At 49.5% G+C, this 16,062-nt stretch overlaps 1 protein-coding gene across 7 annotated transcripts in view; it reads right to left on the bottom strand.

Moving 5' to 3' along the window:
* TEAD4 (TEA domain transcription factor 4) overlaps nucleotides 1–16,062 on the bottom strand; it is a 76,384-nt gene that overhangs the window by 41,265 nt on the left and 19,057 nt on the right. For 6 of the 7 annotated variants that reach the window (XR_015721589.1, XR_015721590.1, XM_087855544.1 and 3 more), the window contains exon 2: nucleotides 7,721–7,975. Coding sequence is in view for 4 of the 7 variants with exons in the window: in XM_045781268.2 (XP_045637224.1) it covers nucleotides 7,721–7,975 (255 nt within the window). In the remaining 3 variants the exon portion in view is untranslated. Of the gene's footprint in view, nucleotides 1–7,720; nucleotides 7,976–16,062 lie in introns of those variants that run through there. The other variant, XM_045781269.2, reaches the window with a different exon arrangement.

Raw genomic sequence — 16,062 nt, 5'->3', positions numbered from 1 at the left:
GGAGCTGCCTCGGCAAGACACCACTGGGCTCCTCCCCTGGATCGAGCCGCCGAGTCTCTGGATCTCTGCATGAAGCAAGCCCTTGGCTGTGTCTGACTGCCCCTCACCCTGACCCAGGTCCTGGAGGAAGAGCCGACGATTTAGACCCAAGAGCCTGCCCACTGTTTTCACTCTCTCATGGACAGTGGTACCGACAGCTGATAGAAGCCAACATGCTGTGGATGATGTAGGTATCAGGAGGCTACAGAGTCAAAGGGAGAAGCGGAGAGAAGTAGGGAGCATGTGCTCAGAGGCAGAGCCCTGAAACCCCACTGCAGGCCAGCAGAGAGCAAGGGCAGTAAGAAACAAGTAGAAAATCCAGATGAGTTAGTGGGAGGGAAAGAGACCTGCATCCTTGTCCCAGCTCTGCCACGTGCTGCTCAAAGCCAGGCCTGTCTTCTCCCCTTCAGCGCCGAGACCACATGCTGGGGTAGTGGGAGGCCAGCCTGGACCTCGGCGGGGCCAGTTAGGCAGCTGGGCATTACAGCGTGGCAGGTGGCCTTGGCCAACCCCAGAGAAAGCCTGGGTGGGGCTGGAAAGGACGCCCCCGCCAGACTGTGGCCCATCTGTCAGAGGACATGTGTCCAACAGCCCCATGGCCCACGGCCCCACCCCACCATGGGCAAGGACAGCCGATGGACAAAGGGGAACCTTGGCCTAACCACAGGCTGAGGGTGGAGCCTCCCCAGTGCAGGGCCCACACGGTCCCCACCACTTCCTCCTAGCCCCACACACAGCGTCGCACATACCCGCCAATCACCTCGGGCTACTCGTTGGCCACACACTACCGCGGACATCGTTACCCCATCTGTCCAAGCCTGTCTGGGACTGACCACTTCTGCATCTCATTCCATCTGTACTGCCTCCCCTCTCTGCACCAGCCTTCCCCCGGGGCCGTAAGTATACTAAAGGGCATCAAAGAAGTCAAGCCCCTACCACCTAGCAGAAGGTCAGCAAAGTCAGCTGCGACTGCTATGCTGTTCCTGAGGCCCCGTTATAATGAAGGCTATTAGTTTTCAAAAGCGGGAAAAGCTGAGAACCTGAGGGCAGAGCCCCCCACCCAAGAGGAGACGGACTGCACGTGCTGGGTTTTGGCTCACCAGAGGCCTCTCATGGGAGCGAGCCCTTCTGATGAGCTCTCCACTTCACCCTGGCAGGTTGAGATCCAGGGCAGGAGGCCAGCCATCCTCCGCCACCAGCCCGACTCCCGATGGCCGGGGGGCCTCTCTGTGCAGGGATCAGCTGAGCTATCAACACCTGCAGCCTGAGGAGGCAGCGACTGGGCCTGACATCTGAGCTAGTACCACCATTGTCACCACAGGGCTCTGAGGCTTCTGGTGAAACCCCACCCCGCCTTCAAGACCACCAGCCCAAGAAGCGGTCCCTGATCCCCACCCAAGAGCGTGTGCCCGTTCCCACCTCCAGGTCCCGGTGCACAGGGGTCTGTGCCTATCTTGAAGTCTTTGGCTGAAAGTTACTGTCTTCCTCTCTCAGTAAACTTCGAGCTCCTGAGGACAGAGGACATGTCCCGTTCAGCTCCACACCGGGCACCTCCATGTGCTCTCATCCCTGTGTCAACACCGAAAGGTGAGGGCTTCTTCCAAAGAGCCCAGGAGACGATGCTCAGCCTCGCTAATCATTAGGGAAATGCAGATCAGAACCACAAGATACCACTTCACACCCACAAGGATGACTATTCGGAAAAAAACACACACACACACACACAAAAAATAACAAGTGTTGGCAAAGATGTGAAGACACTGGAACCCTTGTGCACTGTCAGAACATAAAATGGGGCAGCCACTGGAAGACACTCTGGCGCATCCTCAGAGTGAAGCACAATGACCACAGGATCCGGTAACTCCATCTCTAGGTATATACCCAGAAGAATGGAAAGGAGGGCCTCAGATACCCGTCCACCCATGTTCACAGCAGCACCAGCCGCAACAGCAGAGAGGTGGAAACCGAGTGTTCACCGAGAGCTAAATGGGTACATAGAATGTGGTTTATCTGTGCAAAGGAATATTATTCAGCTATAAAAAATAACAGAGTTCTGACACAGTCCACAACACAGGTGAACCTTGAGGACACTGTGCTAAGACAGACATTGTAGGACTGATTCCACCTCCATGAGGTACCAAGAAGAGGCAAATTCGTACAGACAGAACACAGAAGAGAACTTACCAGGGGCTGGGGGACAGGGCAGTGGATGGGGAGTTAGTGTTTACTGGCTACAGAGCTTCAGTTTGGGATGGATGAGAATGTTCTGGAGATGGATGGTAGTGATGGCAGTGCCACAAGATGAACAAATTTAATGCCACTGAACTGTAAGTTACAAGGGATACAATGGTAAACTGTATGTGATGTGTATCTTCCCACAATAAAATAAATGACTGTAACCAAAGCCAAACAGAAAGCAATGATTACTATCATTGCTCCTCAGTTTTACCAATGAGGAACTGAAGCTGAGACAGATTAGAGCACCAGCTCAAGGCCATACCAGCTCCTGGCACAGAGCACTTTTAAACTGAGGGTCATATCATCAGGCCTCCAGAAGTACGAAGTCAGTGCTGTAAGCCAGAGGGGGGACATGGAAGGATCCAGAAACCACAGGGAGACAGAGCAAGGGGCAATGGAGGATCCAAGAAACATGGCAGAGGCCACAGGCAGAAGCTCAGATGAGGCATCACCTCAGTGACTTGGGCCCAGGCCCTACTCTGCCTCTCCTGAGCTGTGTGACTCATCCAAAACAGGGTCCCTTCACTCTGACACAGTCATCACGACACCTGCCAGATCGCCCACCCAAACGACCACACACAGTCCCACCTTCAGGCCAGTGCTCTCTCTTCCCCCTTCCCTGAGCACCTCCCCCCTCTACCCACCCACACTCCCCTTCCTTCCAGAAAACTGCCAAGATACCCTAGCCCTCTGGGTGACACTTTATACAACGTAAGTGCCATGAGTTTACTTTCTAAAGATGTTTCTCCTGTCCCTCTGCTGCCCCGTGAAGTTGTGGAGAACAGAGGCCACAGCCCTCAGCCCCAGCCTGACTCAGGGCAATGGGAGCTTGCTTGGTAAGAGCTGCCAGATTGCTAATGGGAATGAGAAGCCTGGGCCACAAGGCACCCAGTGAGACAACAGAGGAAGCGAGGAGAGGAGAAGCAGAGAGAAGGAAGAGAGACCCGGAGAGCTGGGAGATTCAAGAGCATGGAGGGCAGGAAAAAAGGAACGCACCGGGAAGACAGACCCAGCCGGCCCTCTTGCAGGCAGAACAGAGAAGGCAAGACAGAGCTGCGAGGGGAGGGAAAGACAGAGTGTGCGAGCAGATGGGGGTGCGAAGTTGCCCCACACTCACCTCCCCACCACCTGCCCATGGGGCCAGAGGCCAGGCTGGCCAAAGGAGGTCAGAGTGACCAGCGTGGCAGTGCCAGGGCGAGGGTCACAGAGTGACGGGGCAAAAATGAAGGCAGCTGTGAGCAGGAGCCGGCTAGCAGACCCAGCCCCGGGAGCCTGTCCACAAGTGTGGGAGGCTCGGCTCAGAAATAACAGGCGCTAATCTGTCCTGCAGCTCTGCATGTTATCTGCATGTCTGCTTGGCCCTCCTCAGAGTGTCCCGCTGGCTGTGCTGGGCAGAGCTGGGAGCAGTCCTAATCCCTGTCCTCAGAGTCTCCAGACCTAGACTCCTCCTCTGGGCACCCTGGAATCAGCCTGCTCTTCTCCCTGCCTAAGGCCTCTTCCTGCCTGCTTGCTCTCAGCTCCCACCGTGTCCCACTGGGCTGGCCCACCTGGACAACCACCGATGGCCTCTGACTGCAGGACACAGGGTATACACAGGCCAGGGCTCTCAGGGGTCCAGGATGGGGCGGGGCATGGGAGGATGGCAAGAGTGGGTCCCCCCAGGGGAAGATGAGAAGATGGAGGAGAGGAGCCAGAGCGAGACGAGGTCTGAGTCAGCTTGGCAGCTTGTCCCTCTTCCTCCACCTCCCGGGGTCCCATCCCACACACGGGGCTGAGCTCAGAGCTATATATACCTCCCAGCTGGACAGCAGCCCCTGCCGAGGGCCCCTTCACCAAGTCCCTGCGCGGTCCTGCCCTGGCTCAGCCCCCACGCCTGGTAAGAGGAGATGGGGATAAGCCAGCGTCTGGACCCCAGCAGGATCTGTACTCCCGGAGGACAGGTGCTGTGGGGGCTGGGTGAGTCATCAGACACTGAGGAACAGCCTCCAGTGCCCCTGCCCTGAGCCTGACCCACCTGGAGCCAGCCAAGCAGAAGGCGGGGGCAGGGACGAGAGGAGCAGGCAGGGCGGCAGGCTTTACTGAGCGCACAGAGGCCATTCAGGGTGATGGGGGAGCGCTGTGCTTGGGGGCAGGGGAACCGCTTCCAGCCTTCACTCTCCCACATACTACCTGAGAGACTCTGGGAGAGACTCTTGGCTTTTCTGAGCTTCTATCTCTGCATCTGCAACCAGAGGTTACAATCCCTCCCTCCTCTCCCCTGAGAAGATAGAAGAGATCAAGGACATCAGAGGTCACTGACAGCTCCTGTCTTCCTTGGCATAACCAAGAGGCTCCTGGCCCCTACCCTCCTCCCCACTCTTCCTCCCAGGTCCTCCCCTGTGCAATCGCCCCACCCTTTACCCCTCCCTGTCTCTCTGTGCAGGAGGAGAACCACAAACGGGACAAGAACATGGCCAGGACAGTTTGTCAAACACCGTTTTCATCCCGCTTCCCCTACCACTCAACAGCTCCCCTTGGGCCAAACAGAATTCCAACCCAAGGCCAGCCAGAGGTCCGCAGGCTTGCACTTCCTGAACTGGCTCAGTCACAAGCGTCTGCTGACCGACAACAACGTCTCTTAACCCAATTCCTTTACATGTGACGTGGGGGAGGGAAATATCTACCCATAACAACTAAATAAAACTACACACCCCCAAATGTCTACCGCCAGGCGAATGGATAAACAAAATGTGGTCTATCCATACAATGGAATGTTACTCGGTCTTTGGAAGGAAGTTCTGGCTTGGGCTACGACTTGGAGGACCCTTGAGGACATGATGCTAAGTGAATTAAGGCCGTCCCCAAAGGGCAGACACTGCCTGATGCCCCTTCTGCGAGGTCCCTAGAGACAGAGACAGAAAGCAGAGTGGTGGTTGTCCAGGGCCGGGAGGAGGAGGGAATGGGAGTCAGCGCTGAGTGGGGATGCAGCCTCAGTCAGGAAGGTGACGTTCTGGAAAAGAACGGTGCTGGCGACTGCATCACAGTGTCAATGTACTTTATGCCACTGAACTGTACACTGAAAAATGGTGAAAAGGGTAAATTTTATGTAATGTATATTTTACCACACACACAAAAAGACATCTCAGCATTCCAAGTCTGGTCCACGGTGGCTCTCCACTAAATGCCCGGGGCTTCTGCCACATTCTGCCATCTCCACCCCCACCCCCCAATACCTGCAGCACCCTCAGCTCTCTTCTTCTGCTGAATGCCTCTTGGCCACTTGTGTTTTCCAGAAAACTTGTTCCTTAAAGCACAAAGATATATCCTGCCAAGTATCCTTCAGTATCCTGAAGACACATCACGTCTTCCCAACAAGAGGCCTGGACATCTCTCAGGCTGCACAGTTTGTCCACACCTGCCCTCCCCACCCCACCCCTTCTCACCTTCACACCTCAGCTCTGCATCAGTACCCATCCCATTCTCCACCAAAGTAGCAGAAGACCTGAAGATACCAGTGCTCCATTCCTCTCCAGCTCCATGGAAATAACCTATTTAAGGCATTTGATCCCACACCTGGCACCCCAACCAGGTGCTCCACACACGTCAGTGGTCTGCTCCACGGAGCTTCCACAGGGGCCAGAAGTAAGAAGCAACCACCAGAGCAGGAAGTGGTGAGAGCAAAGGCGGTATGGCAGGCCGACCCAGCCCACAGATGCCCATCAGAGAGACTCTGTGGGGACCCAGCAAAGCCACGGCAGTGGGGCTGGGGAGGAGAAATGTGCAGTTGTAACTGGTACCTGAGGACGAGACCCAGGGTCCAGTTAGCACAGACCATGCTTCCCCAACAAGCAAAGGAAAGAGAAGAATCACTGTGGCCTTGTAGGGAAGACCACAGGTAAAGGATGAGTACCAGGGGCTGTGAGAGCCCCATGGTTCCCCAAGGTGGTAACAAATTGGACATGTGTTCGGTCTAGCCGAACTAAGTTGAAGAGTGTCCTCCCAGAACTCCAGTCCACCTAGAACCTCAGAACATGTCCTTATTTGGAAATAGGATCTTTACAGCTGTACTAAGATGAGGTCACACTGGATTAGGTGTGACTAGTATCCTTATAAGAGGAGGCAAGGACACATGGGGAAGATGGCCATGTGACAAGAGAGTCACGGACTGAAGAGATGCCGCTACAAGCCAAGGCAGGCCCGGCTTGAGAGCGACCACCCGGCTTGGGGGCGACCACCCGGCTTGGGAGCGACCACCTGATGTTAAGAGAGAGACTGGAACAGATCCTCCCTCAGAGCCCCCAAAAGAAACCAACCCTACAGACACCTTGCCTTCAGATTCTCCTGAGCCGTGAGAAAATACCTTTCCGCTGTGTTAAGCCACCCGTTTGTGGCTGTTTCCTATAGCAGCCCTCAGAGACAAATACGGCCAGCCCCCACGAGCCCCTCACACAGCGCCCTTTAGACAGCTGACAAAATCTCTGTCTTGGGGGGCTGGGGAGGAACCAGCGCTACACGGGGTAGACAGAACCTGAATGGAAACCCCTAGGCCTGGCGCCATCTTGTTCGGAGCTACGGCAGGGCTCTCTGTTGTCAGGAGTGCCCGCCAGTTATAGAAACCCTCCCAGTGCCTGCCCAAGCCCTGTGTTTCAAGCTGGGGGTCCTGGGAATGGAAGCCTGACCGGGCCCTTCCAACAGCTATTCGGTTTTTGGTTTTGTTCTACTTTCTCACATACCCTTTCTTCCATCCAAAGGTCAGCACAGCCCTGGGCAGACTGCTTTGTTCTTCCCACATGGCTACTGGACATAAAGTGTCTCTGTATGTTCCACATTCTCAGCCACTCCCAAAGATCAAGCCTTTCCAGATGACTCTGAGCTGGAGGGGACCTTTCCTGAGTGAAGGTCTATAGCACTCGGCCTGACTCTCTCCTGGGACACTCGACATCTGCCTTGTAGCACAGTTCTGTGTGTGCTCACCTCCCCCTACCCCCACCCCATATTGTGAGCAGGGGCCGGATCTTCCCCACCCAGGCCTGGCACATAGAAGGCTCACGACTGAGTGAGTGCGTGAATGAGGGAAGGAGTGAGTCCAGTAACCACCTTCCTAACCTCTCTTCACAGCCAAGGGTGGGGAGCTGGGAACTGATGAGGCATTTGCCTGGGGGGCAGCTTATGGCATTTTCCCAGTGTGCTCTGGGGAAGTGGGGGGGTGCTCTTCCCTTTCCCAATTCTTCCACTACCACAGCTTCTCACCCACTCAAAGGCTTCTCTTCACACGCCTTCCCATCCCTTGGGAAGCCAGGACAGAAGGAAGCAGCGTCCACCCGATAAATGCGCCAGTGGTCATTCCCCTCTCCATTACTTGGAGAACCCCAAGGTGCTGTGCGCCCCCCCATGCCTAGGCCCTATTTCCAGCACTGAACCATGAGGGCAGGGGCCTGCCACCCTGCCCCAACAGGCTCCTTACCGTACATCTTGCCCTCGTCTGACAGGATGATCTTGCGGCGGCCGCAGGGCGGGTAGATGGCCAGGGCCTCCTGGAAGCTCTGCTCAATGTCCGGACTCCACACACCCTCCGCGTCATTGTCGATGGGCTTGTCCAAAGCCTGACTGCCCCCAGAAACGTTGCTCCCCTCAGGGGAGTTAGGAGGGCTCCACTCGTTGGAGGTAATGGTGCCGGCCTTGCCCTCCAAGGCTCCGCTTGGAGGAGCGCCCGTTGGACCTGTTTGGGCAGAAACCACAGCATTGGTGGAAGAACTATAAGCCATGGGACAGGGCACCCCGGGGAGTGCCAAGCCCTACAATCAGTTGCTTTTCGTTGCTTAGCCATCCACAGCACAGGAGCTTGGAGGGAAAAGGCCAGGGACCCAGAGGATAAAGAGTGAAGTAAAAGGTCTGGGGGGATCGGGGAGCTTGGAATCCAGGTCGTTTCCCCTCTGTAGACCCTAGCTTCCCACCCTGTCGAATGAGCACAATGACCTAGGCACTCTCTGAGCATAGCTCTAAGAACCCTAAGACAGGGCTGAGAAGTAGGAGACAAGGACCAAGGACCAACAGATGTTCTGACATCAAATCAACAAGGGGCAAAAAGGACGCAAATTACTGTGCACTGTTGGTAGAAATATAAAATAGTAACCACTACAGAAAACAGTATGGGGGGGTCCTCAGAGAACTAAACATAAAACTACCATACGATCCAACAATTCCACTTCTGGGCACATATCCAAAAAAACTGAAAGCAGGGTCCTGAAGAGATATTTGTACACTCACGTTCACAGCAGCCTTAACCACAATAACCAAGAGGTGGAAGCCAACCAAGTGTCCACAGACAGATGAATGGATAAACCAAATATGGTACATACACAAAATGGAATATTATTCAGCCTTAAAAAGGAAGAAAAGTCTGCCATATGTTACAGAATGGATGAACATTGTGGACATTATGCTGAGTGAAAAAAGCCAACCACAGAAAGACAAACGCTCTATGATTCCACTTAGAGGTATCTAAAGTAGTCAAGATCACAGACAGAAAGTAAAATGCTGGTTCCCAGGGGCTGGGGGGAGGAGGAAGTGTGGAGTTGTTTAATGGCTATACAGTTTCAGTTTTGCAAGATGAAGAAGTTCTGGAGATCTGCTGCACGTGAATACACTTCTAACACTAGAAACTAGTGTACTAAAAACCGGTTAAGATGACGAATCTTCTGTTTTTTACCACAGTTAAAATTTTATATTTAAAAAAAAGGATACAAAATAAAACGCAGGTCACCCATTCTCCTATTCCATCCTCGGCTTGGGCTCTTTTCAAAGGAAGATTTTCGCCCTGGAAGATTCTCACATATTGGGGCTATAGCAGGGTTGATTTGCTGGTGTCTCTTGCACCTTTGCCACTAGCCCAAATACAGGGCTGGGAGTCTAAGTGCCTGAATCCCCCCGCCCCCACTTCTACCCAGAACACTCTGAGATAAGACTGTCCCAGAGCATTCCTCACTTTCTTTACCTTCCCCATATACGAAGCCCCACACACCTCACAGTTCTTCACAAAGAGGTGGGTATGAGGGTGAGTATAGTCAACGTCCACAGTGAAGGAAAAGGAGGAGCTGGGGCGGGGGGATTCAACCTAGGAGGGAATGGAGGTTCCAAGGAACCTGGCCAAGCTTCTGGCACAGGCATGCAGTCAGAAGGAGGTGTGAACTATTGCAATTTAAAGCGGGAACCCTGGAGGAAAACCAACGGAAACACCTCTGCTTGCTGAAGCCCAGAGAAGCCTAAGGACTTGCCCAAGGTCCTACAGTAAGTCAACAGTGCAGCTGGGTCTGGTTGTCTCCCCTTTTAGCCTAACAAACTTTGGCTTCCTCTCTGTGGCTATCAAAATAAGTTTTCCTCAAAGTGTATCTGACGGGGTGGGGGGTGGGGGGAATCACTTGATCCGGAAAAAATTAGCTTATTCTCCACTAGAAATTCTGGTCTTGATTCTATCGTGAACATTGAACACTTTTCTGTCTTTCCAAAACAAACTTCTTAAAAGAACTGTTAAGTTTAATTTAACTTTGGGGCACCTGAATGGCGTAGTCAATTAAGCATCCAACGCTTGGTTTCAGCTCAGGTCATGATCTCAGGGTCCTAGGATGGAACCCCACATCAGTCCATGCTCAACATGGGAGTCTGCTTGAGATCCTCTTTCCTTCTCCCTCTGCCCCTCCCACTTGTGCTATCTCTCTCTCTCTCTCTCAAATAAATAAAATCTTAAAAAAAAATAATGGCAATAGAGCAGATGACTTGAAAACTCTCACTATCTAAAAGAAATTTAGAAATGATAAAATATAACAAATATAATACTTTTAAATGTACAACTGTCTTCAATAGAAGTAAACACCTAGAGGCCCAAAATGCAAGAACTCTAAGTTAAAGGAACAAGTAAATGAGCCATTATTACTACAATAGCCCCTGGGATGCAAGAGGGGAAGCTGATCTTAGTAACGAGGCCATTGGGTTTTAAGGGCCACTCAGATGACAGCTTAGACCTAACAGATATAGGGAGGTTGGAACTTGGAACCATACTTCAATTCTCAGAGAAAAGGAAGAATACTGACAAAATATGACCAGGAAGATTATCTGTCTTGGCCTAAGGCCTAGGTAAAAAAAGAAAAAAGAAAGAAAGAAAAGAAAAGAAAAGTAAAGAAAAGAAAAGAAAAGAAAAAATAAAAGAATTGTCTTTCCTAAATATTTGTAACCAAATGCCTGCCTTGACCTTAAGTAGATTTGAGATTTGAATTCTACATTAGTCAGGAATTCCCAGCCAATGCATAACAATAAATAGTGGTTCATGGCTGAAAAATCTCGGAAAGACAGTCTTAACCCATATTGCAGAGAATTCCCAAAGATAAAGCCCTGCTAAAAAAGATCTCAAAATCCAAAGTTGCAACATATAAGAAAGATGAAACAATCTACCGTGATCAAGATTCAATAGGATTAGAGCCCTAAGAACTAGAGATAACTGAACTATCAGATAAAAATTATTATAGAATGGTATTTAAAATAATCACTGATTTAAACAGAGAACTGGAAACAAGAGAAAGAATTAGACACCATCAAAAAACACAAAGCAGACTGGAAAAAGAATCAAATAGGACATTTAGAAATGAACATTTTAGTCACTGGAGTTAAAACTCAATGGTTTCACTGAGATTAACAGCACATTAGACACAGCTAGAGAAAGAATTAACAACCTGGAGGATAGATCTGAAGATATTATTCAGAAAAGTATTTTTTTAAACGATAAAGAGCAAGGAGAACAAAGTAAGGCAGTTCAACATACCTCTGATTAGCATTCCTGAAAGGGAGAACACAGAAAATGAAGTAGAACAACATCTGAAAAGATAATGGCAAGGGAATTTTCCAGAAATAATGAAATACATGAACCCTCCAATTAAGGAACCATACTGAATCCTACCGAGGAAAGTTCAAATAAAGTCAACACACAATGTAAGGACACTGCAGAATACCAAAAGCAAAGAATAAATCTTAAAAAAAATCAAGAGTGGAAAAAGACAAATTAGCCTACAAAGGAAGGACTATAACATTAACTATATACACGGATAGTGAACTTCTCAACAGTAGCACTAGAGGACCCAAGGTTACATCTCCCAACTGTTGAGAGAAAAAGAACTGTTAACCTAAAATTAAAAGCCCAACCAAAATATCATTCAAGAGTGAACATTAAATGAAGGCATTTTCAGACAAAGATGGAAAGAATTTACTATTAACATACCCTCACTAAAAAAGAAAAAAAAAAACAGGAAAGGAGGGATTTTTTAAAAAGGAGCTTCTAGGAAAAGAACGCATTACACGCACAGAAGAGAGGTGAATAAAGTAGTGGTAAAAATAAAAGTGAATCTAAACAAGATTAACTATATAAAAACAATAACAACAATGATCACGACTAAGTCTGGTCACGCATTACACACCCGTGCATGCAAGCACACGCAAGGAAAACCATGTTTCTGAACCATAACGTCAGAAGATGCATTTGATAAAACTCAAGACCCAGTCACAATAAAAACGCTTAGCAAACTCTAGAAACAAAGCAACTTTCTTAATGTCACAAAAGATATCTTCCCAAAACCTACTGTGATATTATAAGAAATGTGTATTTGGTCTTTGCCCTGGTTTCTAGCACAGAGCTCCAAAACCCTTGGAATTTCCTAAGTGATGAGAGCGATAAAGGTGTCTTATGTGAATGTGGCGACTTTTGGAATGCAGCTAAGGATGAGGGCTGGTGGCCAGGAGAACCAACCATATAATTAGAGGGTTGGAACCTTCAGTCCCACACCACCAGGGAAGGGAGAGGGACTAGAAGTTAAATTAATTGCCAATGGCCAGTGATGTAATCAATGATACCTATGCAATGAAGTCTCCATAAAAACCCAAAAGGAGAGCTGCTGAGCCAGTAAACACATGGAGATTTGGGGAGAATGGAACATTCTTGTAGAGGGCACGGAAGTTCCATGCCTGTCCCCCAGCCTTACCCTATGCAACTCTTCCATGTGGCTGTTCCTGAGTTATATCCTTTCATACTTAACCACTAATCTAGTATGTAAAGTGTTTCTCTGAATTCTATGAGCCACTCTAGCAAATCAATTGAACCCAAGGAGGGGTCATCAGAACCTCCAATCTTGTCACTGGTGTCTGGAGTCGGGGGACACTCTTGGGGGGCTAAGCCCTTAACCTGTGGGATATGCCTACCTCCAGGTAGACAGTGTCAGAATTGAACTGAACTGTAGGACACTGGGCTGGTGCTGGAGACTCACTGGTTGGTGTGGGAACATCCTCACCGCCCCCCAACCCTGAACCCAATCCCACGCACATGCTGGAATTGGTGACCAGAACTTTTACCTGCACGACTCACTGATTAAACACTAGAAGCATTACCTTTAAAGTCAGAAATCAGATAAAGAATGCTCACTTTCAACATTTATAGTCACACTGTAACAGAAGTCCTAGCCAACAAAGTAGGGTAAGAAAAAGAGATCTGAAGATTGGAAGAAAAGAAGTAAACTGTCATTGTAAGGAATTATGATAGAAGACTGAAAGGATTTGACAAATTACAATTATATAGTCTTGTATCAGAAATAAGGTATCGGACAATATAATTTTTTAAAATATTCCATTTAGAAACCAAGTCATAATTTACCTATTAACAACAGATGAGTTTACAAAGAAAACAGTAACAGTTTTGAAAGACACAAAATACCAAAAAAAATGGAGAGGAAATTGTGTTCATGGACGGGAATATATCATAAAAATGTTGAATCTCTACCCAAAAAAATCATAAATTCAATGAAATTATGATTAAAAATCCCACAAGGTCTTCCACAGAACTTAACAAGCTGATTCTCAAAATATGAGGAAGAACAAAGACCACCCCCAAGTTGTCTAAATTTATTGTCTTCACTCTTCCTTTCTTCTCTTTGGCCTCATCTTTCACCAGACCCCCTAAGTGCTTTCTTCAGGGGTCCATCTGACCTCTCCTTTTAAACCCCCATACATAACCCCTGGGGGATCCTCACGCATGGCTTACACTCTCACTGTATATTTTTGATTCCCACATCTGTATGTCCTTCCTGAGTTTAGCTACATATGGCAACTGCTTACCAGGCAGCTCCAACCAGACTCATCCAAAGCTCCTCAAATTCAACATGTCCAAGATCAAATTTTCACCTGGCCACTGAGCCCTGAAATGACCCCCCACCAACCGCCCAGAGGCCAGAAACCTAAGAGTGTATTCTGACTTTTCCCTCTTATCTCCCATAAATAAGAACAACCACATCTTATCTCCTGGAAGTCTTCTTGAAACCACTGTCTCTTTTATCTCAGAGCCCTAATCCAAGCTTCTGCTAGTGCTCAACCGGGTGACAGTGCCAACCCCATGTAGACTGCATGATCTTTCACTGCAGCCACAGAGAGTTTTCTGCAATACAAATGTGACCATGTGATTCCTCTATACTTAAAAGTCTTTCAATGGTTTTCCCATGACCTTAGATAAAATAACATGCCCCATAATAGGATTTTATAAGGCCCTTCATCAGCTGATTCCTGCTTTCCTGCCACCCCTCCCATGCATCTGCACCATCCTGTATACACCCTTCTTTGTACCCACCCCCGACCCCCAAACTCCATTATCCAAATGATACCCGGACATGCTAAGGTCGTTTTCCACACCTGGAAGCGCTGCCTGCAGCCTTCCTCCCCATCCTTCTTTCACCTAATTCCTACTCATCTTTAAGGTCCAGCCAAAATGTCACTTCCTCTGGGAGGATGACCCAGACCTCAAGTCTGGATTAGGCCCCCTTCTCTGTCCTCCAAGAGATCCCCATGCTTTCCATATCTGACCCCCCAGAACCCAGGAATGATGGGCCTCCTTCACCATACCTCAGATTCCATGAGGGTGGGGATGGCTGTCTTTCCCTACTAAGTCCTTAGCACACTGCACAATGCTGGGGAACAAGAGAACGAACAAATGAGTGGATATTTGCTAAGTGTCCTTTGTGAAATAATGATTTCCCTGTAGGGAGAATGAACTGTTCTGTGTTTAGTGTCAGGAAACCAAAAAAAGTATCAGTAAATGTCTGGACTTTGGCACACCAGAGGGAGAGCTTGAGTTTTTGGAGGTTTGTAAAATAAAGTATGACGTCTGGAAGTCAGGAGACTGGTTCTGGTTCCGGTGTTACAAGCAACTGTGACCATGGTCAAATTCGTCCATTTCTTAGATTGGGATCTAAGGTCCTTTCTGTCCTACAGTGTCTGTGGCTCACACTCCCTGCCCAGACCCTCCACTTCCTCCAGGAGCTCTCCTAAGTAGCCTTTAGACATAGCACTCAGACTTTCACCTGGGGCTTTATTCAAAGAAGGCTGGAGAACTGATCTGCCATGGAGAGATGTCCCATATGCTGGTTGACAACATCAGACACTAACTAGTACAGGGCCTGACAGAGTCAGTGATCTGCCATGGAGAGATGTCCCATATGCTGGTTGACAACATCAGACACTAACTAGTACAGGGCCTGACAGAGTCAGTGCTCAGTAAGATTAATTATTAATTGTCACCATCACCTGTATTAATTGTCACCATCATTATCTACAAATAATGCCTCACATGGAAGGTCTAAGTAAAGCTCTAAATGGTCCTAATGGGCATATATACCTTAAGCCTTAATGCCTAATATTAATTAATATTAACTAATTAATAATATTAATACTTAATAATATTGGATGTCCTGGCTTCAGGCTAGATTTCTGACCTGGCAGTAAATACAGATGAATACTCCAAGCCAGGCAGAGGGTGATATGGAGGCCAGAAAGGAGAGAAGGAAAGGAGGGAGGCCCAACTTCCCTGATACCACATGAACCCTTCTGAGACTAGAGTCTCTGGGTCCTTCCTTCACCCTAGCTGAACTAGACCAGCCAGTTGAAGTAAGCACCTTCGGTCCCTATAGAAGTCAGACCCAGGGCAACCCAGTGGAACACCAGACCTGGGAGAACCAGAGATTGAGGTCAGATGCTGGCCCATGAGTGAGTTCTTTGAGGACTGTACTTCGGGTTTCCAAGACTGGGTCTGTCCCAGGAGAAACAGGGCAGGGGGTCACCCAAGGCCCCAGGTCACAGGATTTGCTACTGAAATGGAGTTGCTCCCAGCCCTGTGTGGCCCTGCTGCCCCCAGGCCATAGCTCTCCCTGGCTGGCCTCTCCCATCCTCACCACCCACAGCCCGAGGCCTGGCAGCTGCCTCCCCTCACTAGGCAAAACCTCCCACACAGCCTAGGCCCTGCAGCTAGCAGAATGGAGGGTACGCCAATACCAGCCCAGAGGAGGAGGCCCACTCCTCCTACTTCCCCAAACCCGCCACACTGACCCCCGTGGGCCTGCCAGGGCGAGAGCGGGAGGGGAAGACAGATGGCATACTTACGCCTGGGCCATGTGCCATGAACTGAGGAACAAAAATAATCCTTGGCTTGGCTTCCAGGGCCTGGCTTGGAGGCCTCTGGTTCTGCCCCCAGCCCCACCCAAAAGCCCACCAGAAGGCCCATCCAATACAAACTCCAGGCTCAAACAACACTCAGCTCCACCCTAGGGTCCGCAGATGCCAGTTACTCGGGAATTTTCAGGAGAATTAGAACTTTACAAGCTTTTATTAAGATCTTTTTAATAATGAGAACAAACTCCTCAAAAACACTTTCAGGACAGGAAGGGAATCATGACCTCCAGGTTATAAATGGAGAAACCAAGGCTCAGGGAGGGCAAATGACTTGCCCTG

Source organism: Ursus americanus, chromosome 25, assembly GCF_024610735.1.
Source record: "Ursus americanus isolate L20-20 chromosome 25, mUrsAme1.1.p, whole genome shotgun sequence".
NCBI lineage: Eukaryota > Metazoa > Chordata > Mammalia > Carnivora > Ursidae > Ursus > Ursus americanus.
The sequence above is the reverse complement of the archived record's forward strand: the minus strand, read 5'-3'. Positions and strand labels throughout refer to the sequence as shown.